The following is a 25,554-nucleotide window of genomic DNA, read 5'->3' as shown; positions in this document are numbered from 1 at the left end:
GCACCTGGACTCCCACCACCAACCCCACCCCCACCATGTTAAAAATAAAAGGTAGTGTGGAAGTACAGAGTACAGAAATGCATGCCTTAATATATCAAGTAGTGTTATAAAACTACATGAAAAACATAAAAATACACTATGCAAAGATTTTCTGGATACTCTGGATATATTTTCTCTACCGTGTCATATGGTTTCATTATTTGAACACAATGTGCTTGTTCATTCGTATAAATCCTTTCTACGTGGTTCTACTTAATGAAACACCAGCGAGGAAGGCAGTGGTCGAAGATTTTTATTGTTTATAGAAATGGCATTAAACGTGTTTAATAGTTGTCAGAATAGTTCTCTGATTTACTGGTGAAATTAAGGTTTTAAAAGGAGACTAGTCAAGAAACAGAGAAACAGCCAAGTTGAGAGGTGGCGCTCTAATTAAGAGAGTGCTGTAAGGCTGTCACGAATCTTTTCTCAAACACAAATCTCACGTGGCGGTCCAGTGCTGTGGTGCCGCTGAGTGGTCAATACTGAGGCGAGCTGTCTGCGGGCGCACGGAGCGCTAAGCTGGAGCAAGAGGACCTGACCGAGCATCGTTGTGGACGTTTCCTTTTCCCCAGCGCTGTGGAAGCGGCCACGGAAAGCTGCGATATACGCAGCATCAGCTAGGTGGGAGGAAACATGGGAATCAGAAAAAAGAACAAGAACCCACCTATACTGAGCCACGATTTTATCATCCAGAATCATGCTGATATTGTTTCCTGCATTGCATTGCTGTTCGTTGTTGGTCTGTTGTTTGAGGTAAGGATGCATTTGCAAAATTCTGTGTTTGTCTAACCAGACCATTGCTGCAAAAGCCTCTTTTGCTATCCATTGTTATGAACTTCTGATGCATTTACATTAAAAGGAAATAGTAGCCGAACAAGCAAATTACATTTTCAGGTTTTCAGATGAAACAGGAAACTCGCACGATGTCTTTTTAATCAAATATTTTATTAGAGTTTAATTCTTGTTTTGTTTTTCCACATCAGTACTATGCGTTAGCTATCAATGTTGCTGGCTAGATAGATGATATATGCCCTCCCTTGAACACAGTGATCGAGCTTTAACACGGGACCCACTAGTGAATGAGTCTGACGTAGGTTCCAATACGTGCAACAACAAAAAAAAAACTCTTATGTAGTCTGCATAATAACATGCGTCAAGTGACTGATGCTGACGTCACATGCAGCACATTGGTTACAATGTAGCTGCAGTTTTACTGAAGGTATCAGCCAGGTAATGTCGTATTTCAACGTGATGCTGCAGTCCATTTTAACGATGGATACATTACTGAGATTGCATGCTATCACTATGTGTCGGTCCTCGGCTCAGATGCTCCGAACCTCTGCTTTAGCATGTAGCATCCGGCACAGCGTGACAACTAATGTTATCGCATTTCCTCATGATTTAAGGTTGTATGTAGTGTTTGGCTACATTTTACGTTTTAGCCGTTTAGCAGACGCCAAGAGCGATTTGTACCACTTTAACTTGCATTCTTTTACATACAGTCAATTTATGATTAATTATTTTTACTTAAGCCACTTACACAGTGATACAACGGTAGTGCCCCCAGCTCTGGTTGTTGAACATACTTATGCCAGGCTGGTTATCGAGAGATCATCCAGCTTTCGGTCTGTGATACCCCACCATCTCTACCTGTACTCGCCAGTAACCGTACTGTAAACCGTAATGTTCGAGTCCACTGGGTGTGATTTTATTGGACATTGAGAGAAATGTTTAACCGTTATGCCTTTTGTTAAAATATCTAAATGTGTAAATATACAGACGAGCTCATCTCATGTCTATTTTTCTTTTTTTTCGTGATTCAGGTTACTTCTCATGTGGCCGGTTTGTTCATAACTGTTCAACACAACGTCACCATCTCAACAAATGCTGCGTTTCCCGGTGAGAGAGCATTGAGAAAGTTTAAATGAAAATGCATGTGTAACAACAACAACAACAACAATAATATCTACACTGGGGTGGAGCATTTAATGGCCAAGGCCACCCACCCCCCAAAGTGTTCAGGTGTAGCAGTGTCAATTTCTCTCTCCTCCTAGAGGGCCCAGAGGAGTTGGCTGTCAATTACTTCCACCATGGCCCGAAGGACATGGCCACTGTGTTCTTCTATATGCTGATAGCCATCATTTTTCATGCAGTCATACAGGAATGTCTGCTCGATGTGAGTGTCAAAGACCCTGTCTCACCTTTTTTTCATCATTTAATTTAATGTCTTGAAACTTGGAAAGCCTTTTCTTGTGCAATTTGTCTCATCTGACAGATGCATGTGTACACATACAGTGCACATTGTGCATGTTCATTTGAATGTTTTAAATTTTTTTGTATGTCTACGGCTTTGTGAAGAAAATAAACAGGAAGATGCATCTATCCAAGATCAAACACACCAAGTTTGATGAATCCGGCCAGCTGAGTGCCTTCTACCTTCTGTCCTGTGGATGGGGAACTAGCATACTCTTCTCAGTGAGTACTTGAACCAAAAACAATAGACCTCTGGTCTGACAAATTGATTAGCTTGGTGCATATAGTCAAAAGAAATCATCGCAGGTAAAGAAGAGCGGGTTAAGGAGTGAGCACAGACATTTCAGATGTTAGCCTCTTCAGTGTGTGCCCACTAGTGCCTGCGCCTGTATTGTGCTTTTTACCGAAAGCTGTGACAAAAACGCTTTACGGAGTGGCAGGAAAAAATGCAAGAAACAGGGCAAAAATAGCAAAAACCAGGCCCAAACCCCAAAATAGCAAACACATGACATAAACGGTGGCGAGAAAAAACTCCCTGTAGGGAATAAATCTTGAGAGGAACTCGGCTATAGAGGGGGAGCCCATCCTCCACTGGCCAGTCTGGTGTAAGCAGTGGTAGAATGGAAAGTGAGAGAAGCAAATAAAATGGGTTGAGAAGGTTGCAGCTGAGGTAATAAACTAACTGGAATAGTAGGAGACCAAATTGTATAGTTCAGTATAGTGCGGTCCAGAGGGACCGGGTGATACACCTGGAGCTCCAGGCTGAGTCAAGGCATGGGCAGGGGGATGAACAGGGTCGCAGCGGTCCACGGCCTCAGAGCGAGGGACAGGGCTGGAGTGATCCTGTGGACCCAGGGTGCGGAAACAGGCTGGAGTTGTCTGTGGACTCAGGGTGAGGCAGGGGCATGGGCCCCAGGGAAAAAGAAACAGCACATAAGGTTAGACACTTTAAAGATTGTCAACAGACAAAAGTAAATGTAGTCTCTGTTCCAAAAAACTAGGATAAACACTTGGATAGAAGCCTCCTCCAGCTACTGTACAGTCCTCGGCCACCTGTTTATCACCTGTGATGGCTAAGGTGGTCACTATTGGGAGCCCTCCTACTGGAGCCCCAACCTGATTTCAGTTTATGTTCTAAACCTGCAGGGCTAACTCAGATACATTCATGGCCTAGGCTAAGATACCAAGTGCGTCAGCTCCGATAAGGCCAGCTTGACACTTGACGCTAAACTAGCAAGTGTGTCAGCTCCATTAAGGCCAGCTTGACACTTGACGCTAAACTAGCAAGTGTGTCAGCTCCATTAAGGCCAGCTTGACACCTCAGATGCGTGTAAACAGCCCATTAACAAGTGCTCCTTAGATTTCATAAGCGATCATCTGGTCCTGCTGGCTGGAGTGGCAGTACTGAAAGTATACTGCGGTCCACTCAGCAGCCCAGACAGCTGAATCTAACTTCATAAACTCCACGATTATACTTAATTACCTCACTAAGATAGTCTGGAGCCAAGGTGAAATAGTCTGCTGAGGTGTAGGTGCACTCAGTTAACCATAAATTCCATAAATTAGTTAATTGATTAATGACTAAGCAGTTGATGAAAGTGTAACAACAACATCAATATTTCATTACTGTAAATTACAGGGAAATTAAATATTCTATTAAATGCATCAGGGAATACTAGGGAATAATGTTATCTCTGTCTTTCTCCCTCCCTCCCTTTCTCTCTCTCTCTCTCTCTCCCTCTCTCACTCACTCACTCACTCACTCGCGCACACACACACACAGGATTTGTAAGAATAGACAGAATTGTATCATAACTACTCAGTTGGTTATGTAAAATGAAAGACAAAGCATTGTATTTAGACTAGAGTGCTGTTCCCTCTTTGATGTCCTTAGCTTCCTGTTAATTCGTACGATTTTGATTTATGTTTCAGGAAAATCTTTTGTCAAGTCCCGTCAATCTATGGGAAGGCTACCCCCACACTTTAATGCCGTGAGTAGTTTGTTCCGTCACTGTTCCCAGAAACGCAGTGCATCACCATGAGATTGAGAGTCATATTTACTTCATAGACACCATGTGCATGACTGTTTCTGTTTCATCAATCTGTACGGCTGGATATTACAGCTTGGGTAAAGCACCTTGCTCAAGGGTGTGCATGTACTGTTCTCCACTAGGAATAGCCAAATCATTTGAACAAGATGTAACACGCAATCGGTAACGTGTAAAAAGATAAGCTGTGTACGTCATCCAGGATAAGTGTATACTAAACAAAAAATCTTTCTGAAGGAAATTCTTATTCTGTTTGCTTCCACTGTGATAAAACACATAGAGTGAGCTGTTCACCCCTCATTGACTGAGTTCTCATTATCACCCCCCCCCCCCCCCCCCATTTTATACATTTCACTGCATGGCATGTTTTTAAAATATTTATAGGTTAGGAATGCTATACATTTTGAGTATTAGAAGAAGAGTTTTGTTTTCGGGAATTCATCGTCTTACCTTTACATTGAATTGTGACAGCATGGCTTCCCCCCCACCAGGTTCCAGATGAAGTTCTTCTACATTTGGCAGCTTGCCTACTGGTTTCATGCTCTGCCAGAACTGTACTTTCAGAAAACCAAGAATGTGAGTCTGAAAACTGACAGGCTGGACATGCCAAACTGCCCGTTCACTGCACTATCAGACTTGGAAATGTGTAAAATGATTCAGGCCAGGGGTTCCAATGCTTTCTCACTTTAAATCCCCCTTAAAAATGACCATTCGCACCTCAGTAAAATGACTAACTTTTGACACAGTCATACGAAACCCACAGCAGGGTAGTATATTGAGTATATGGGAAAATACCTGTGGTCTCATTGCATCATGGACCTGCATGTAGAAGGAATGTAGTTATTTATTACAATGTACATGTTAATGATAAGATAAAAAATTTGTGATAAAAAAGCCACATAACTATGCCATGATGCTGTGTTGTTAAGTGCAAAATTCCAGCCAAATTCCAGTTTTTCGATACAGAATTTTTGTGTGTTTCAATTATACAGTAATCTAGCTGTTGGGCCTTTTATCAGTTTTATCTCTTAATCACAACTAGAAACAAAAATAAGTATTGTGGGTCTCTGTACTGGTTTTTTTTTTTGTATGTGTGTGTTAAATCTAGGAGGACGTTCCACGCCAGCTGCTCTACATTAGCCTGTACCTTGTGCACATTGGAGGAGCCTACGTCCTTAAGTAAGCGTCTCACAGGGCGTGGCCTGGGTGGAGCAGAGCGGGGGGGGGGACTGCACATTATCGGTGGCTAGATAAGGGGTCCGCAGTCCCTTCTGGGGAGGTGTGCAGGTGTTCATTGTTATCCAGCACTTAACTTAACAATCAAAGCTATTGGTCGCACAAATAGTTGCCTCCCCTGAATTCTTGGGTCTAAACTGGTTACTGATTTTAAGGTGGAACAAAAAAAAATAAATGAAAAAACAGACCCTGTGGCTCTCCTCGAACAGGGCTGCAGTACTCTGATCTTGCGGTTCGTTTTGTCCTGCAGCCTGAACCGGCTGGGACTGGTACTGATGGTGCTGCACTACTACGTGGAGCTTCTCTTCCACGTGTCTCGCCTTATCTACTTCAGCAACGAGAACCACCAGGCCGGGTGAGCGACCGAGCAGGACCGCCTCGTTACCGCGGTCGGTCTGCGGTCCTGCCCCACACCAGACCGTCAGCCTGGGGCATGTGAGAGCGACCGAGCAGGACCGCTTCATTACCGCGGTCGGTCTGCGGTCCAGCCTGGGACATGTGAAGACGATAAACTTGATTTGAGTGTCATCGGCATGGAAAGCTTTTTATTTAAAATGTAAACAAAACACTATCAAAAATAACAAAGTGTAAAACAAGTGGGATTGTAATTAATTAATTGTAATTAATAGTTTGCCAATTAAGAGCAAAAGGTGTACATTCAGAAGAGGCTCCCAGGTATGTGCGATATGGGTGTTCTATTGTCTGAGACGGTGTACGGAAATGGGTAATTCTGCCCATTTTTAATCAACTGCAGGAGCATTTGAAAGACCCTCAGATACCTCCCTCTTTTCTCTCAGTCACATATGGAGTCATTATGTCTTAGACGCACTTGCGAACCAGACCGTATAGAGCCTATTTTACAAACAACTGGCTGTGATTGCAGAGAAGCCAAAACCAGGGGGAAAAGGCATGTTTTATGTTAGGGAGATGGATGGGCTGTTGTTGATGTGCCAGCAGTGGTGGAGCGGCCAGGGAATGTGCAATGGCCATTCTGTTGCAGATTCTCAGTGCGGGGGCGTGGCTAACATGTGCAGTGCTAACCTGCAGCAGTGTTGCATGTTCCGAGGGCAGGCACGGGTGACCTGCTTTGTGGGCGGAGCTAAGCTGTGGCTGTTGCAGGTTCGCGGTGTGGGCGGTGCTCTTCGTCATTGGTCGGCTCCTCACCCTGTCCCTGTCCGTTCTCACTGTGGGATTTGGTCTAGCGGGGGCAGAACAGCAAGGCCCGTACCTGGCCACAGGAAACTTTAACATGCCCTTGATTCGGTAAGTGTCACGATTCATGTGGGATGGGATGTCGTTTTTTTTTTTTTTTTTTTTTGGTAGCAAAATATTTGATTAGATGGCTAATCATTGCCTTGGGGAAAAAGTTATACTTTCTTTCTTTTTTTTTTTTTTTGAATGCGCTTTTAATTTTCTCTTGTATACATTTTGCCCAGGGTCACTGTGCTGGGAGGGATCTGCACTACACAGGCCTTCATGGTGTGGAAGTTCATTAACTTCCAGCTGCGCAGGTGGAGGGAGTTCCAGCAGCAGCTGAGGAGACCGGCCGCCTCGAAGAGCAGGTCCAGGAGAGACAGAGGTGAGCACCGGCTGAAGCCTGCTGGCTGAACCACAGCTTCAGAGCTGAGTCAAAGCAGAACCTCACTGCCTCGGGCCAGAGAAACCCATCAGAGACTGATTACCTCACAGTACGAGCTTGCTTGGCCAATGGTGAGCCTAGCAATTAGCAGGGTACAATTATGACCAGAAGAGGGCGCTGTTGTTGCACCTTTGAGAAAAGAGTGCCTAAATTGATTGAGTAAATATCCAGTTCTAGAAGTGGATATTGCATCAAATTCAAGTTCCACCAGGGAAAAGATAATCTAAAGCCAATAAATAATAATGTTATCCCTTTGTACCCTGCCAGTGTGTTCAGTCACATTTTTTATTTCACTGATAGATTAATATTTGAAAGGGAACTTTCTAGGATTTTTTTTTTGTTTGTTAAAAATGTACTTTTAAAATGAAGATTTGCAATTGACAAAATAAAATGACTGGTATATAAAATGTTTAAAAGTCAAGTGAAGTTAGATTGTGTCTCTTTATCTAGTGCTTGTTTAGCTCTCATTGGATTTGGTGATCTTTTTTTGTCACAGGAGGAGTTAATGGGGTTAATGGAGCTTTGGGCAGTGGGCCAGATTCACCAAGAACCAGGAAAGAGAAGTCCTCATAACCCCCACCCCCACACCCCCCAAATGGTCACCCAGACTGATGGTCCATCATGTGCAATGCTGCTGTTGCTTTAATATTTCAGAGAGCACACTTTTACACACACAGGTGTACACATGCTCACATCCTTGCTTTTTATCTCAGGTCAGAATTGAGCTTCAGCATGTATTTCCCCCCATTTAAAAAAAAATCCTGACATTCATCTACTGACTTTAAAGGGAACATGAACTAAACTTTATTTTTAAGTGCCTAAAATTACTGTATATTAAAGGGGTTCTAAACTTCCAAGCTATCAGATTTGAAGCTACTTGTATTGTGTTTTTGGAAGCTCCAGATTTGGAAATGAGTTTCAGATTTTATGAAAACAGCTTATGTCTTTGGGTCCCATGATATACATCATACTTCAGGTCCTTGCTAATTAAATGTGAGCAATCTCTGTTGATGAATTGAGGAGTTTAAACCTTGCACACTTTTCATAATTCTTAGTTTGGTTGCATGTGAGAGTGCAATATTTGCGTAAATGTGTATAAAGCTTTATTTTCCCCTGGAATAATATGCTATAAGCTTTAATGATACGTCAGGATTGAATGCAGTTCAAAGCATCATTTAATTGGCTGGTGAAAATAAATGTATATTTTTAAAAATGGTAGGCCTGAACAGCGACATTTTTACATGAATGATTATTTGTCTAAAATGTGGGGTTGCAGCCACAATACTGATTCCTACATCACTGCATTAAGGTCTTGCGCTTTAGATGGGCACACTGCCACTCCCAAGTTTTTCCTCCTTTTAAAAGCCTGTTCTGTGTTTTTGTGTAGCATTGTACCTGTGTGGAGTTTGATGTTGTGTAAGTGTTATTCTCAGGAATGGAATATTCTCTGAAACTGATTCTGGGCCATTTGGGAGAGAGTCCAGGAGAGAGAGTCTCTGTCAAAGTTAACATATTTTTCTCATCTGAAAATGTCCCCACAAATGTAAGTATTATTGTAATAAATAACTTATTTTGTATTAATTGTGGAGATTGTATTTATTTATTTATTTAATTTTGAAAGCAGCAATGTTTGTTATGTAACTGTAAGCATTTCCTAGATGTCTCAGTTGAATTAAGATGTGCATACGACTGGAAATAAACCTTCTCGTTTGTTCCCAGCGTTTGAAAATACAGTAGGCCTATACGCTATTCACTATTAACCACAAGGTGGCGCAATAGCTTTAGTTTGTTTTCAATTGCGTGTGCCTGCCGTGCACACTAAATGACTAACATTACATTCGATTTCCTGTAAATCCTTTCGCTTACGTAGGCAATGTACGTTTTTATTGTCTTTTATTTAAAAAAGCATAAAGCTGCATTATAGATTGTGAGTAAAGGTAACTTCAACAAAAGCCATAACCATAGTTTACTTCGTTCAAGTGATTTTTTTTTTCTCGCTGTGGAAGTCCACCAGTTGAACTCGTTCGTGACCGCGTCCAATGCAACCTCAGTTACGCTCCTAACCAGTTGAAAATACAGTTGGTTGGTACATCGAGGGAAACGTGCGCTACGTAGCACTTTGTAGGCTACAAATCGAATCGGAAACTTACAACAAACATGTTTTCATTCTGGATCTGGTAAATAAGGCAAGTTCAGCGTGCAGCCCCCGTGCTGTTGTTTTATTACCTGCCGTATTAAATGTGGAATTCTGGAATAAGCTTAAAGCAACTCGTGTTTGATCGGGAGAAGGGAACTGTACAGCAATTTCTTAGAAAGGTAAGTAGTAGTCTATCATTTGTATACATTACATGAATGATAGACTAATCTAGTGTTTTGATTCGTGTTGGTTTCTGTTCAGTCTGTTGTGCTTCACTTTATGAAGCACGCCACCAATACGTACGTGTAAACAGCCAACATCTCGTGTCATTGGTAGAATTCAAATGGTAACTATAAAGCACAGGGGAGGTAAATCCAAATTCAGTTATATGCATTTGCTTTAATGAGTAATTAACATACATAAGCACAGAAATCTGAAGTTCAGAATCAACATCAAACTAAGAGAAATGACCTACTTAGCGATATAGCTGACGCATCGGGCGTTCGGCAGAAAGCCCTCGCCGTACTTATTGCACCCTTATATAAGGTATTGCAACTTGAAAACCACAGTACCGTTTATAGGCTATAGGTTACTCTTCTTACTTAAAATAGGCTCACGCTGACTATATATTACAGATATTACAGCCTATATATGACATATTTTATATGTGGGTGAGTGTGACGATAAGCTTCACAAAACTCAATTCAAAAAGTCTTGGACAAACTTTGCTCAGTCATTTGTGGCTGCTTAAAAGCCTACTTGTTATTCAATAATTGCACTACTGCTAAGCTTGATATTAAAAGCGTTTTGGATTTTAAAATAAATAAATAACATTCATAGCTAATTTGTCTTCATAAGATGTTCTTCAACGTCGTGGTTAATTGAGAAAGTAGCCTAACCTGCTTATGAATTATTATGTTAGAACTCTACACGAATAGACCTATAGATATTCATTTACTGGCTCAGTATAACTATGTATTGCCTACTACCTGTAAATTACTGGTGTTATTTTTGGATATGTGTATTCTTGTAGATGTAATATTTATAAATGATCCAAAATGTAAATACCACATATTAAATTCAAGTTAAACAGGCTTTGTAAAATCAATATTTGTTAGGGAAAATGTTTCTTCAACCTGGGTTGCAAACTTTGGCCAGAATCAGTCAACATATGTACCCAATTAAATGCAAGTGTTCGTTTTTTCTTCACTAACATTCTGGCGAATTTGTGGTTGCGCTGAATACCTGTGTTTATTTGTTATTCAGAGTTGAGGAAAAATGTTAATTTAATCCAGTCATAAATATTAGACCAAATTACCAGTTTTAAAAGCCATGATAAACAGGTCACCCAAAACACTCAAAAGGTGCCAGAAGCTCTGGAACTGTAACAATCAATTTGTCCAATTGGGTAAAATATGTCCTTTAATCTTTATCGTGCACATAGTATGCCTTGGAAAAAAAGTGATATTCTCCTTCTACCTCTTCTTTTTTGGTTAAAAATATACTGAACTGAAGTGCAAATGTATGAAATTGTGTAGCTTCTTCGCTTTGTCACACTGTCAGTCTCCTTCTCGTCAGGTCCCTGGAACATCCAATAAGTGAACAAATTATCTTCATTTACTCCATATTAGTTAGTGCCACATGAACTGCAGTGGTCCAAAGGAACCAAGCTGCCAAGCTCTCTCTCAGGAAATACTTTTATGTTTTTATGAATATCCTTAACAGTATTCTGTGTGCTCTTGGGGGTATTATGTGGTGTGTGTGTGTGTGTGTGTGTGTGTGTGGAGGGGGCATCGGTCCAAAGCTGTGTTCCAAACACTTTTCCCTGGGCTTAACTGTATTATACATTATTACATACATTTTTTTAATTAATCATTTACTTGCTACTTTTATAATTTCAAGATCATATAACATGAAAAATACCGCAGGTGCTCTTTAACATACTGCCTTGGTGGAACAGAAGGAAAGGAAAGGCAATATGCCCGGCTTGTAATATCCGCAGAGGCCTTTGTTTTTATTCATTTTGTTACTACCATAGTTTAATTTGTACTACAACAAAGGAAACTGCAAGAATGGTTGTTTGTCTTTTTGTCTCCTGGTCTTTCAAGGCTGGCAGTCTTGGTCCTTGGTGCAGCTTCGAAAGCTAACGCTCGTTCCTCGTCCAGTCACAGCTCCTAGGCTGCGATGGAAAATTTTGGCGTGTGTGGCACCTCTTTCAGGGCAGCAGTGCTGTAGCGATGCACCCTACGCCCTGGAATAAATCCCGACCGTGGCAGTGCCCGCAGCGGCTGGCAGCCCTGCAGGGGCCCCCCGCGTAATTGCTCCAGAGCACCGCACGGGGAGGGAGGGGTTTCGGTTTACAGGACCGTCCCCGTCCCATCACACGAGGGCGACTTCCTCTGGCGGGTCGGGCTTCGCACGCCCGCTGGTGTGAACTATGCACAGAGTGTACTCTCTCACCTGATGACTGCGCAGCTCGGCTGGCGGAGCGCAGAGAGAGGGGGGGGGGGGGAAAAGAGCGGCGGGCGGGCGAAATACGCTCCAAACGAGCGCCCGTACCATCCTGCACATTCTGGAATTTATGGAGAACGTTGTATTGATGGCGCGGCCTCCAAATATAGTACGATCGGTTATCCCAAAATGGCAGAGAGTAAGAAAAGCCAGAATAAATCAAAGCAGAAGTAGGCACGTGTCACACTTATCCAGGCCGATTCCTGTATAACCAACTGTCTTTTACAAAATCAGTCTGTGATTATTCAGCCATTTTAGTGCTACTGCTGGACACTGGCTGCCAGGCCTATTGTCATCAGTGTGAAATTACAAATGAGTAGAAGAGAGACGTAAGGAGATTGTAATATTGAAACTTAAAAAAAAAAAAAAAAATTGAACTAGGTCTAGTAATTAAATTCAGTGCTTGTTTTTAGGTGTATTAAAATATTTTCTACTAGGATTTAGTAAATATTTTGAAAATATAATTAAAAAAAATTTTTTTATATCAGCATTTGATTCTTGCAAAAGCAAGCACTTTACTTTAGTTGAAATACTTTGTGAGATCCTATCAGATACCTTAAATATTTTGGTTTTGGTTCAAACGCTCCAAAGCCAGTATCAGATCAGCTTCAAAATGACTGAAAAACTATTTAAGTAAAGTATTTCACTGTGTAGTGTTTGAATTAGGCCTGAAGTTCATATCATGCAAACAACCAGAACAGTGTGAGTACTGAACAGATTGACTTCAGGAAAACTGCACAGACATAGGCCTAAGCATTTTACAGTCATTCATTCATTATAATGTTTGTAGGCCTATCCTATAATTCCTATTATGTTATTATGATAGCAACGTAGGCCTACCTGTCCATTAATTTATACGGGACCATAATAATGACTCGTGATTATTTTTCACTTATTTACGGGCCAGAGCAACCAATCTGTGTACCGCTTAAGTAGCGATACTTGGTTTCGTGTCCTGGAGGTCTGTATTACCTTTTGTGCTAACGGCCTGTGGAATAGTATGCTGTTTATTGTTAAATTGTGCGCATTTAGTTTTGTCCACTTTACCCAATGTTAACCTCACCAAGTTCGATTTCGGACCCAGTCATCATTTTCGCCGCGATGGGCAGCTTTGATCACTGACAATCGCTCTCGCTAATCCTCTGTGATCATGCTCTTGCCGTATTGGGGGAGGGAGGAGAGGGGTGGGGGTGTGCAATGCTGGCTGAGTAAACAAGCAGGCATAGCCATCAGCAGGGCTAGAAACATGGCGGATAGGTACAGTGCGGTTTCATAAACCCCGAAGGTCAGACCCGGACTAAACACCAGGCATTTATACGGATTTTACCTGTGGTAAGTTAGGGCGAGCAAGTTCTGATGGGCTTCGCTTCGTCCTGTGATGGGTGTCGGCGGGAGGGGGCTCATATACGTTTGTGTCGCAATTTCAATCCTATCAAGACTGCGAAAGATCATAGATCACAGACGTCGCGGCGTGTTAACTTACTAGCTGACTGGCTAACACTTTCAATGGCTTGTTTGAGTGTTTTTTCTTGCAGGTTTGTTAATACTTCGTTTCTCTCACTGACAGTTTGCGTTTGGTTGTCAAGGGTTAGATAGCGACTTCGGGCAACGTTAGTTGGTTTGAAGCGATTCAGCCTCGTGGGATGAATGAATCTGGGCAAAGTTGATTGTGCAGCGGTATATTCTTTATGGATGCGTGTTTAGGGAATTAGTTATAATTTGAGCAATGTTGTAGCGCAGGTAGCCTAGGCACTGTTATTATGCTGCAAGGTAAACAGTATAAAAAACCGAAAGGAACAGCGCCAGTGCTCAATAACTATTAGCCTACGTTCCTGGTCGACGTTGAATTTAGAACTGTAACATCAAATTAATCTGATGTTATTTTGTTGCCGTTCGCGATGGCTGTTAATGCCGCCTAAACTTGATTCTTTTGCCTTGACCGTTAAATTATTTTGTTGTCAGATACAACTTTTACAAGTTAGGAGTTACAATGAATAACCTCGTGATTGCTTTTCAAACCATCAGCCTTCGGGCGTGACGTCATATGACGCGCATTTTGCAAACGGTGAGGGTTGTGTCTTTGTGGGTCGAACGCGTTTGTGATCGCGTTCGATAGACAACTATTCAAGATAAAGTGCATGTGACCGCAACGCCAGAATCAGATTTTGCGCGTCACTTAAACGTTGAATGGACATTCTTACTCTGTTTATTTTATTGGCAATGCTTCAGTCTTTAAATTGACTTATAAAAAATGTTGTACTGGGGGAATTCTAACCAATAAAGGCAATTTTACTGTTAATTGACTTTTGATATTTCCAAATAGCCTTTAAAAAATCGTTTAAAAATAGAAAATATATATATTTTAAACTATTCATACAATGGTGCATACGATATTTATGCATTGAAGTAATTACTTACTGCGCTGGATGAACCGCATTCTGCGGCCTCAACTCGAGTGACGGCTCAGAGACCCAGTGACATCACTGGATGATTAGAACGCACGTTGCACATGTGCACGATGTGTCATGTTATCACATTCTAACCGTGTGGAAAAAGATCAGGTTGTTCAGATTTCAGACAGAACGATCAATTGACCTCCAGAAATGTGCAGAGCCCGCTAATGTGATATCATTGGGCCACTCAAGATGAACGACTCGCAAGGAATTACTTTGCGTTATAGGCTACATAATACATTTTTTCCGCGTGTACCTTTTGATCATTTTACTCATAATGCAGGTAAAAAAGAAATACGTTTTCAGAGCCATAATAAGTGTAGAATATTCACGCGCAATTTAAATTAAAGTGAGATTTTAGACAAGGGAACAGGCTGAGATTGAAACCTCCAACAATATACAAGCATCAGTACTGTTCATATTTTTTCCTAGCTTGGTCCATAAAATCACAGTAGAATGTGCCGTGCTAATTTGTGTGAACCAGGGGTGGGAAAGTGGAACTATATCAGTTTCTAGATTTTATGCCAGCTTCTGCTCTTAATTATTTAATAGTAATAGTAATAGTAATAATAGTAATTGATATGTTAGCTCCCTTTCTTGAGAAAGTTTATGAATGACAGTTAAAGGCTGTTCCTGTGTTCCAGCATGAAGCATCTTATTGTGGACGTATTTACGGTTAAACCAGCAATAGTGTATTCAGATAATTAGCTCATTTGGCCAGTGTAATTGGTGACAATGTAAACCTCCATACACACTGGCCCTGCATAAATGGAATTGCCTGTCCCTGGTCTGAACAAAGAAGACCTTTTTGAAGTGTCTTGATGGAACGTGTAAAATCCTTGCACACTGCCACAAGTTTAGATAAGTAATTCTACAAGCTGCAGCATAATAATTCAACAGTGCGTCTTGCTGGTCCCACAGTCTGATGTTTGGTTTCGTTCTGGAGGTGTTTGTATTATAGACCTTTATTTTCTTGTTATTAGGATGCGCGTGGTCTGTAAAAATCCTAAAAGATCCCCAAATTTATTTTTTTTAAAAAGGAAGTTAAAAATGGCAGAATATTTTCCCTCACCGCACCAAGCTTTAAAGCAGACCCACTTCTCATCCACATATCCTCATTCTGGCCCCGCGATGGTTTTGCACGTGCTGGACAGAGGTCACTGTGCCTCTCACCTGTGCCGTCCTTCTCTTTAAAAGGGTTCAAATCAGATGAAGCAGGGCAGAGCTTCACAGGGATGCTGATTTTGAACCTGTTCAATTATAGGCCCATATGGACAATATATCCTGAAATTGGTGTGTGTGTGTGTGTGTGTGTGTGTGTGTGTGAGTGTGTGAGTGTGTGTGTGTGTGTGTGTATGATTCATGCATTCATATAATTATTTTATTTTTTTCAGAAATGTGCTTTCATAAATCAGTCACAGCCTCAATCCCAGAGGCTCCATCTCTAGTTCTCTAGTATCTTGATGAGGAGGTTAGCTCCTGTTCATCAGAGTGGTGCCCTGCATTGGTCTTGTGTCTGATTGGCCCTGGCAGGTCGTAGCCGGCGTTGTGTTTTTGATTGCTCCCCTCTGATTGGAGCCCTGCCTACCATGAAGGTTGCGGTTCATCAGGAGAAGCGGGCTAACCGGCCGCCGGCGCATTAGCACAGCACATTCCTGCCTGGATGTTGGGTGGACCGTAATCCCGAGTTGCAGCATCAGCCCGGTCAGGCTCCCGGTTTACCGGGGCTGTCCGCCCGAGGGGACGAGGCCCGAGTCGGTCGCGGACGCCCGCGCCATCTGCGGGTTCGAGTCTCACATGGACTGACCTCGGGAACCTCGATTGGTCAGAGAGGAACGGTTGTTCGCGACGGCGCGGCTGTTTGCTCGGCCCTGCGGCGGCAGATCTGCCGTGAAGGTGTAATTGCAGCACACTGATCTGCGGAGGGAACATGTTGTCTGTTCTGTTGCGCAAGCTGTACTTTGTAAGGTGTTGCATCACGCGTGCCCGGTCTCTGTTCTTTGAGCATATCAGGTCTGCTTTCACCATGACATCATGTGCAGATTCTGAGGTTTCTAATGCGTGGACGATCCATTTTAATACACTTAACTCCACTTGTGTAACTGTAGAGCCGCATACTCTGACAGCCCTGCCTTGTGAATTTTTTTTTGTTTGCATACTGATCTCGGTTGGTTTGTTTAATGTTTCTAGATTATATATGTCGGTATTTTTCTTTCTAAAACACTGTTTGCTGCCTTGTAAGAATTGTAAGTGTTCAGCTGAGCTGGTGTAAAAAAAATTCAGGTGATACTTACTATTATTATTATTATTTGTGCAGAAACTAAAATAAAGTCAGAGGAATATTTGTGTACCATAAATCATTGTGATTAGTGTATGGCTGCTTGAATAGCAAAATCATTTTAACAAATTTAAAAAATAGTCACATCTGTGTTTTTTCAGAAATTTCTTTCTGAAGTTTTCGGGAGTATTTTATTATGATGCGTTTTGTGATATTCTTTCTTGTCTGCTCAATAGAGAATTTTTGGTGTGTGTTGTGGAGTTGGTGGTTTGACAGACCTCTTTTTCTGGGATATTGGAATGGGAGGTATTGCACTATGTCTGAATTTCACTGGAAATAAATGAGTGAATGAGGAGTTAACTGTAGATGAAATTCCCTGTCCCCCTCGTTTCTCCAAAAGGAAGTGCCTCTATCTCTCCAGGATTTGGCTCACTGTTGAAAAGAACAGCACCATCTCATTAGACTTTTACCTCCTGAAGGCATTTGCACAGATCAGAATGACTGGCTGGTGGGTGTGGCCCATCTCCGTGCTGTGGGCGGGGCAGAGAGGCAGGAGAGGAGGGTGTGGGATTTACTGTGGTTGCGGGGAACAAAGTTGGGGTGTGCATGTTTGATCTAAGATTAAGACTTTGATACTGAGCTGGGATAGGACTGCATCACATTCTTAAGTTCATTTGGTTGCAGGAGTGCTGTTGCTCCATTCAGTAAGCTCCGTAAAGAGTAGAGAGAACCTTGGAACCCTGTGAAAAGAACAATCACAGGGTTCTGATGAACTCCCCTGTGACATCTCAGGGTCCTGGAAGACCCCCTTGTGACATCACTGAGTTCCTCTGAGTTCCTCGAAAATTGACTTCCCTTTGACATTGCAGGGCCCTTTTGAACTTTTCTTTGAAGTTATAGGGAAGTCAAGTTACCAGAATGTGTTGGTTTATTTATTTTCAGATGATCAACTATTTGTGTATCACATACTCTCTGTATGTATGCTTTTAATTATTACTATTATATACATTTTTGTATTCTGACACTTTGTATTGTATTAAGGACACTTTGTATTAAATGCAAATATTCTGCAAATACCCCTTTATGAAATAGAACATCTTGTTCATTTAACCAAATACGTAGTGTACCCCATAGCAAGTGTTACTGTCCACACTGTCCCTTCAGACCTACTGTAGTGATCACAATTCAAAATCATTTTGTAAAGAACTCTTGTAGAATGGTGTTCCAAACTTCTTCCAGAACCTACCAGGGTCCTTTCTCCCTCTTATTTTTCTCTGTTCAGAAGTTCCGTACTGCTTCAGTAAGACACAAACCTTTAGTTTCCTTCGGAGTACAAAAATGCAAAGGTCTGATGCATTTACACAGCAGTGTACATACGCTTAAACATTCCAGCAAAATACCGAACCAGCGCCCCTCCATGACCCATACATAAAATGGGCATATAAAGTTAGAAATGTGAGTGGTCAAGTAGAAGGAATCCTCTAAAGGCATCTGGCAGTGATTTAACAGTTTTTACTACTGTGGTTCCTTCACATAAACATGAAATTAAGACAAAAATAAGCTTTGAAATATCACATGCCATTCAATTCATATGTCGGGGAAAAATATGTATATATTCTCCGTGGGGCGGGGGAGGCCTTGTCACTAATTAGTGTTAATGTGGTTTGCCTCCATCGACAGGGTGTGGGTTTGTCCCAGCTGGATAACGTCACAACGCAAGCATGTTTGCCGGTCGGCTAAGTGGATTAGCTAGTTAAAATCAGTTTAGCCATTAACTGAGATGGATTATTCAGCGCTGAGACTGAAATTGCACAAAACGGCAGAATTTACGTAGATGAGCACGTGTGAAAAAAAAAAAGGTAACGGAACACCCCCCCGGAGGAGGCTTGTGCCGTTTCTTTTATCCCCCCTTTGTGATTAGTGTTGAGGCAGGGGAAGACTTCCTGAAGCCTTGTGTTTAAACGCAGAGCAGGGCCTCGAGCCTCCCTGCATGAGTCACCGGTACAAAAATGCATAAATGTGGCACCAAATGTCCGCAAGGACAGCAGCTCGCTGCTGTACGCTGCGTAAGGGGCACACTTTCAGTTTTCTTCTTAAAAGGACGGAGTTTTCCAGTGAGACACCACCGGTGTAAAACTGCAGCAAGGCGTATTGATGTTAACGTGCGCCGGCTACAGGAAATACTTCACTGCCGTTCCTGTGCTTTATAAAGAGCTTGATTGACATTCCGGTGATCATATATGATGGGAGTGGTTTTTTTTTTCTGCACCAAAATTGCAGTTTCATAACGTCTGAAATGAAAGCCGTTGAACGCTCTGTGCTCTGTTCATGTTTTTCATGGGATTGTGTTTTCCTCTTGTATAAAATAGCTCATGAATTTCCTTCTCCTACATTCCATGATGTGGCAAACTCCCACAGATAACACACCCCGATCTTCTGGTAGCTCTGTTTTTCCCCGTTGCTGATTGGATGATTTGTTACGCACATGACCAATACTGTAAACTGGCATTCTTATTGAATTACTCCGTTCTAAAGGTCAAGCGCCTCCCAAACCAAAGTTTGTCCGTAACAAGCTGCAGTCATTGACGTTGTTTAGGCTGTCTGTTCCGCAATCCTGGAGTGTGAGCGACTTTGAGAGGACGGCGGTGGTTCACGCAACAAAATTTATGGCATGTAGTGACACGGCAGAGTGAACATCGCTCGTGTGGGTTACTTTTTTTAATTTAGCTAAAGTCTTCTCTTGGTGTGGAAGGCAGTTTTGGTGGACACAGCAAGGCTTTCAGTCAGTGGCGTTATTGCTTTCACTGTCAGAGCCCTTCACTTCCCCCTGACCACCTCACGAAATTCGAGGGCAGTGTTCTGGGAAACTAACATTTGACAAACCTCATAATGAGAGGGGAGACCCTGTATTGTTGGTCACCTGACTCCTATTAACCAATAGAAGGTCCTCCGCCACAAAGCACTATTATTGGTTCAGGTCAATGAGTCACTGATGACACATGATCTCTAAATTAGGGATGTGAACAATTTGCCGAATGTTAAATGAAATAATCAAAATTGTTTTTTTTTTTATTCTCATACCTTCCAAAATAAAATATCACTAAATGTTACCTAGGCTACGTCTCTAAATGGGTAATGGAGGGGGTGGGCTGGCTTTGTCATTCACTTTACTTACTATCAGTTGAAAAGGTGGCCTCGTCACCTGTCCAGTTGAAACTGCGACAGTTTTAATTGGAAAATGGTAATGAAAGACACGCTTCCCAAGCATGGTAGAGGGGTTTCAGAACCCACGGGCATTTGTTGAGCGCCAGTATACTCCTGTACGATGTACTGTAGCGCAAAAAACCATCACAGCTTGGCTTGAATATAGTGAAACAGCTGCCTCTATCTGTACAATTCTATCCAAGTCTGACAATGTTGTGATAACCATCTGTGTCGACAGCTCTAACTACTCGGTCTTATGGGACTGTAGCTTTCCACTTCATTGAAGATTGGGTCATGTGGTAACCTGTGCTGTGAGCGAAGAATATAGATATGTATATATAAATATAGCAATGCTTATTGAATTTTTTTTTAACATAGTAATCTCATGATCTACACTGATTGAAGTAGCGGTGTGGTTTTATTAGCAGTATCCTACATCAATTGGTAGCAAAAAACAATTAGTTGATAATTTCCCTTTTCAGACAGCAACTAGTCAACAGTCAGAAACGTGTATCATTTACATTCCTACCTACCAAACCCATTTTGGCATTCATGAAGCCTCAGTCTCCAGTCACTAAAAATCACTGCCTAGTTGGCACCTCTATTCTCCGGTGTGAAATTCAGTTTCGGTTAAAGTTTGTCCTGGGCATGGTTTTGATACTGCTTTCACAATAAGGCCTGCGTAAAAATTCTCTCCATTTTCCCGTGCGTATGGAAGGGATTATCTCTGTAGTAGTAAATGGAGGGGGTACTGTAAAATAATACATAAAATTTGGTTCCTCTCATAAACTTAAGTACAGCAAATGTCTTCATTTCAGGCTTTGAAGTGGATGTGTTTTACTACAGCAGAGGTACACGTGGGTCTCCTCTCCAGGCACACAGAAAATTACAGAACCAGACCACAGGAACACAGAACAACTCAAGCCCAACATCTGTCCACTCTGCTGCATTCTGGGTCAACAGCTGTGCCGGTGTCCTGCTGCGTCTGAACATTGGTCCTTCAGCAAGCAGACATTTGCATTAACAGAATCTTTAGTCTTTGTGATGCAACGTCATCCAGTTGTCCACCAACATTTCAGCCCTGCCCCCCCCCCCCCCCCTTCCAAAGCCAAAATGGCTTTGGCTGGTCTGAGGACAGTGGCGTGTTTTGGTGTATTTTAGTATGCATGAAACCTATATCTAGTAATGTTGAATAATGTATGCCTGAATAATGCATGTCTGTGTGCCTCCAGAGCAGAACAATCTCCTTATCGTAATGAAGCAATCAAACAGCCTGACGCGTGGAGGTCCTGAGAGGGGCTCGGCGGCTGCTTTGCATAACCCGTTAGAAGGCGCCCGAGTAAGAGCGCCGCGGCGACCGTTGACCTTCTGCGCACGCGGCGGTGTTTCGGGGAGAGAGAGGGCTCGCGTGAGAATCCAACGCTTTTTGGGCCCGGTGCCAAAAGAGCGCTCGGAAAAAGTCCCTTGCGGGGACCCCCTCCCCTGCGGACGATCAGAGAGAGAGAGAGAGAGAGAGAGAGAGGGATTGAGATGCACAAACAGGGCGAGGAGAAGCAGTCTGACAGCAGCCGCCGCCTGGCGCGTGTGCCGTTTCCTCAGAGGAGGGAGAGCGAGGAGCTCCTGGGCAGTTAGGAGGCCAGGCTAGGGGCCCCCGGCCGGTCGCAAACACCCCCCCCCATCCCCCATCCCCCAGCCGCTACCTTCTGTCATGTCACAACGCAGGAAAGGGCTCCGGATACCCTGCTCTCTCTCCTCACCAGCCTGCTTTTCTGCTCCTCGCTTTAAACCCGTAACCGGGGGCGACTGCGTCACCACGGTGTCCGGTTTTCTCGTGAAAGCGCCTCGTTTTTACTTCCTCTTTAGTCCCTGTTTTTGTTTTTAAAAACCGTGCTCCTTGTCTGGAGAAATTTCTTTTCCTATTTTCAGCTTGCATTCTTTTCTCAGTTAATTTTACTCAATTCGGTGCCTCTGTTCCCATGGCGATGACAAAAACAAAAAAAAAAACGTGGGTCAGACCGTAGTAAATAAAGTTATCTGGCGACTGGTGGTCAGTAGCCGTTCTGACTGAAACCCCCCCCCCCCCCCCCCCCCCCCCACATGCAAATGAAGATTTACGGCAAAGGAGGTGCGATCCAGGGGGTAGCATTCACCTCGATGTTGTGTCAGAGCTGTGGGGTACTAGTGGGGAGTGCTCCAGTGCCAGAGTTTTTGCAGTGGCCAGAAATGCCTTGTGACTCATTCGGCGCGGTTGCCCCACGCATTGCCGGAGATATTGGGAGACCTCATGACCCGTCGTAATGGGTGATGCTGCCGCTGTGCTGTGAGTCGCCTGTGTAAGCCAATCAAAACGCGTCGCTCTCAGTGGAAGAAGTTGTATTTATGCCAGGAGTCACGGAATCCCTGACTGCGGAGTTCATCGAGATGAAATTAGAGTTCAGTGAAATTATCAAATATTAATCCACTGGGACCACTACATTTGTGCTTGGTGTTACACGCATATTATGACACACTATCAGAGCAAACATTAGAAAGGCACGGTGCCAAAGCAAGCCATATTAGTTAGACTTCCAGGCAGCGAGTCAGCAGTCTGATTTATGGCTGGTTACAGTCTCATTTGATTCATTCGCAAGTTATAGATTAACTATACATTCAACAATTATTCATTATTAGCGAAGTGAGAGAAATGGGAGCAGGTATGTAGCCTATATATATATATATATATATATATATATATATATAAATGTATGCGTGAGCCTGGTTGGCTAACGAGGAAAAATGGCGTCACAGTTCAGTTCTGGCTTGCTAGCGATGAGTCAGGGGAATTCCTACCAACTGGAGCCCTCCCTCCCAGGTCATATCTGGGCCCAGTAATGTGTCTCTGCAGGACTGCCAGCAACAGTCAGCACGGTCCGGACTGGATGCTGGACTGGAGGACATTATCACTGTATAAAAGGCTGCTCTGTTGCTTCTGCAGCCAGGAAGTTTCTGCTGCTCTTGAATGCTATCTGGAACCTAAATGACTACTTTTAGCCTTTAGCAGCATGGAACGGTACCTGCGTGTGGTGTTTAAATATGTCATCATTAGTGTTGGAAGGGGTATTGATGTTGTTATTCATTAGCAGCGCGCAGTTCTATTGCTATGGTGATATGCTAACCTGAGCTAAAGCTGAGATGGTATGTTTTTCCTGTAGGAGGAGGTCCCTGGGTTCACTGTGTTCCTGGGAGGTGGGGGGGGGAGGGGGTTGCAGAGGTCACAGAAAGGTTGAGCGACTTTGGTACAGCTGAGAAAGAGAGAGAGAGAGAGAGAGGGAGAGGGAGGGAGGGAGAGGGAGAGGGAGAGGGAGAGGGGTAGAGAGGGGAAGAGAGGGAGAGAGGGGGGAGAGAGAGAGAGAGAGAGAGAGAAGCAGGGGTGGGACTGACACTTCAGTACACACCATTATATAACTGTTCCCTGCATGCATGTGCGCGCGCATACAATGTCTCTCTGTCTGTGTATGTGCGCGCGTGTGTGTGTGCGTGCACTGTGTATATAATGTGTGTCTGTATGTGTGATTGCGCATACATGCCAAATGTATTTATTCACTGTGGTGTCTTTATACTGTGTATGTGTGATTTTTGTGTGTATGAGTGTATGTAACCATGCATAGTGTTTACAGCCTATTGTTTTTATGCTATGTCTGTTGCTTGTATGAATTTCATATGCAAATTTAGTATGTATGTATGTATGTGTACACTTTAAGGTTTCTGTTTGACTGTGAGTGTGTGTGTGCACGTGTGTGTGCGTGCTGGTTACATGCAGTGTTTGTATGCACTGTGTGTGTTTCATGACTCAGTGTGCATCAATATGTGTGCTGTCTATACAGTGTTTGTATACAGCGCTGTGCAAGATGTTCTGTACCTCTCTTCCCTTGAAGACATATTTTTTCCAGTTTCTCTTTTTTACTTTTGGCTTCCAGGAGATAAATGTGAAACATTTAAACGAAATATGTGTTAAAATATCTCCAAAATCTTGGAGATAAAAAGTAGTATTTCAAAGAATGAGCAGAGCTTGGTGCAACTGCACGTACTGTGAAAAGGCACTGTTCACTGGGTGTGACTCCCTCTTGTGGCAAATCTTGTTTACTGCAGTATCAGTTGCATCTCAGTCAGTGCGTGAGTACGAGGAACACAGCCATAAAGAAAACTCTATCCTGCTGTCTGAAAGTATTTGAAAACATGTTTCATGATGAACAGCAGGCCCAGTGGCGTACTGTGAAAGTCTCTTGCTGTGTGAAAACAAGGCTTATGGAACTGGGCACTTTACCAGAAGGTTGCTGGGTTGAATCCCATACTGGACATTCTGGTAATTTACTAGTCAAAAGCAATGAGCGGTGATGCTGATTGGCTTTAATAGAAGTCCAGCAGAACTGAAGTGTAGTATGCAAAGGGCGTGCAATACTTCAAGGATAAAAGACCTTGATGGACTTGCAGCTTACCTCTGATGGTAATATGGGGAGGGTTCATTGATCGAGGGGTGTCAGCGTGTGAGTTTGACCCGCCGCGCGCGGGCGTCCGTGTGCGTCCGTGTGCGGGGAGACGGAGTCGCGTGTGACCGAGTCTGGCTCCACCTTATTGTGCGGCTCTGTGGTGTGCTTCCTGCAGATCAATGGCAGAGAGCGGGAATTAAAGTACTCTGGGCCTTTGAAGGCCTGCCCACATAAACGTCTCCGTTGCTGCGGGAAACCGCTATTAAGTTCTACTATTCCACGCTTGCTCTTTTTTTTTATTTTTTATTTAAGAGCTCAGAACTCCGTGTTCCCGAATGCCGAGCTTGTGCCGGATCTGGAATTCTGGAGGTAGCACAGAGCTGAGAAGGAGTGTTCTCCAGACCTTGAATCCTCTCGGAGAAACTGGGGTATTTGTAATGCATTCTGGGAAAAAGGGCTGGTGTTTTATGGTTTGTAAGCGATAGGGCCGCAGGAGTTACTGCGAGCGCAAATAAACTTTTGGAGTTGTAGTGAAAGTATTTTCCTCGTGAACGGTGGTCTAAGCTAGCTAACCATTAGAAAAAGTAACCCACAGGGAGAAGCAGAAGAGGTTAGCCACGGCCGGTCCTGAGCACTTGTTAGGTGGACTTGGCGATTCTGATGAGGCATCATTTTAGCTGCAGTTATGCACAACAATGCACAACAGTGGTTTCCAGGAATGCAGTCCAGTCATACAAATATTATCATATTGATCTTGTTAATTTGAGGCACAGGAGAAAACAAAACGAAACATTTTATTAGTGATTGTTGTTATTCTGTAAATATTTTTGTGCTCTTGCAAATTGGTAACAGAAGTGAAACGATGCTGATACCTCCACTGAATCTCCCCCACAGCTTCACAAAATGGCCTGTACTGAATAAGGTTTTTAATAATAATAATTATAATAATAATTGTTATTATAATAATAAAATATTCAAGCTCGGATTTTGGTCCAGGTGGAAGTGGTATCTGGGACATTTGTAGCCATGCAGTGCAAATTCCTCTTTAAGCGTCAAATTAACTTTCTGAGACGACCCTGCCTTTATGTTTTCCTACATTTTTTACTATTGAAACTTATGCCCTCTCTCTCTTTCTCTTTCTGTCTCTACCCCTGCCCCCTTTCTCTCTCTCTCTCCCACTTTGCCTGTCTCTCTCCTCCCCTCTCGATCTTCCTCAGTATCTGTTATTAGTGGCCTTTCATTCTGATGTTTAAAATCCTTATAAATGTTATTACTATGTTCCAATTCTTG

The 25,554-nt window shown here is 42.9% G+C and overlaps 2 protein-coding genes across 4 annotated transcripts in view; both read left to right on the top strand.

Moving 5' to 3' along the window:
- The first annotated feature begins 406 nt into the window (after positions 1-406).
- Positions 407-7,868, top strand: LOC118234117 (translocating chain-associated membrane protein 1-like 1). The gene is made up of 11 exons (XM_035430464.1): positions 407-792; positions 1,863-1,938; positions 2,094-2,215; positions 2,398-2,514; positions 4,225-4,283; positions 4,832-4,916; positions 5,449-5,519; positions 5,827-5,931; positions 6,696-6,839; positions 7,013-7,155; positions 7,712-7,868. The coding sequence occupies exons 1-11, from the start codon at positions 673-675 to the stop codon at positions 7,786-7,788; spliced, it is 1,119 nt and encodes a 372-aa protein (XP_035286355.1). The 5' UTR covers positions 407-672; the 3' UTR covers positions 7,789-7,868.
- A 1,169-nt stretch (positions 7,869-9,037) lies between these two features.
- LOC118234116 (nuclear receptor coactivator 2-like) overlaps positions 9,038-25,554 on the top strand; it is a 38,069-nt gene continuing 21,552 nt past the window's right edge. Inside the window, exon 1 of one of the 3 annotated variants that reach the window (XM_035430461.1) lies at positions 9,038-9,401. The gene's annotated coding sequence lies outside the window, so the exon portion shown is untranslated. Of the gene's footprint in view, positions 9,532-13,051; positions 13,196-25,554 lie in introns of those variants that run through there. The other 2 variants (XM_035430459.1, XM_035430460.1) reach the window with 2 other exon arrangements.

The sequence above is a fragment of the Anguilla anguilla genome, chromosome 8 (genome assembly GCF_013347855.1).
Source record: "Anguilla anguilla isolate fAngAng1 chromosome 8, fAngAng1.pri, whole genome shotgun sequence".
NCBI classification, from domain to species: Eukaryota; Metazoa; Chordata; class Actinopteri; order Anguilliformes; family Anguillidae; genus Anguilla; species Anguilla anguilla.
This window is presented reverse-complemented; position numbering and strand designations above follow the sequence as displayed.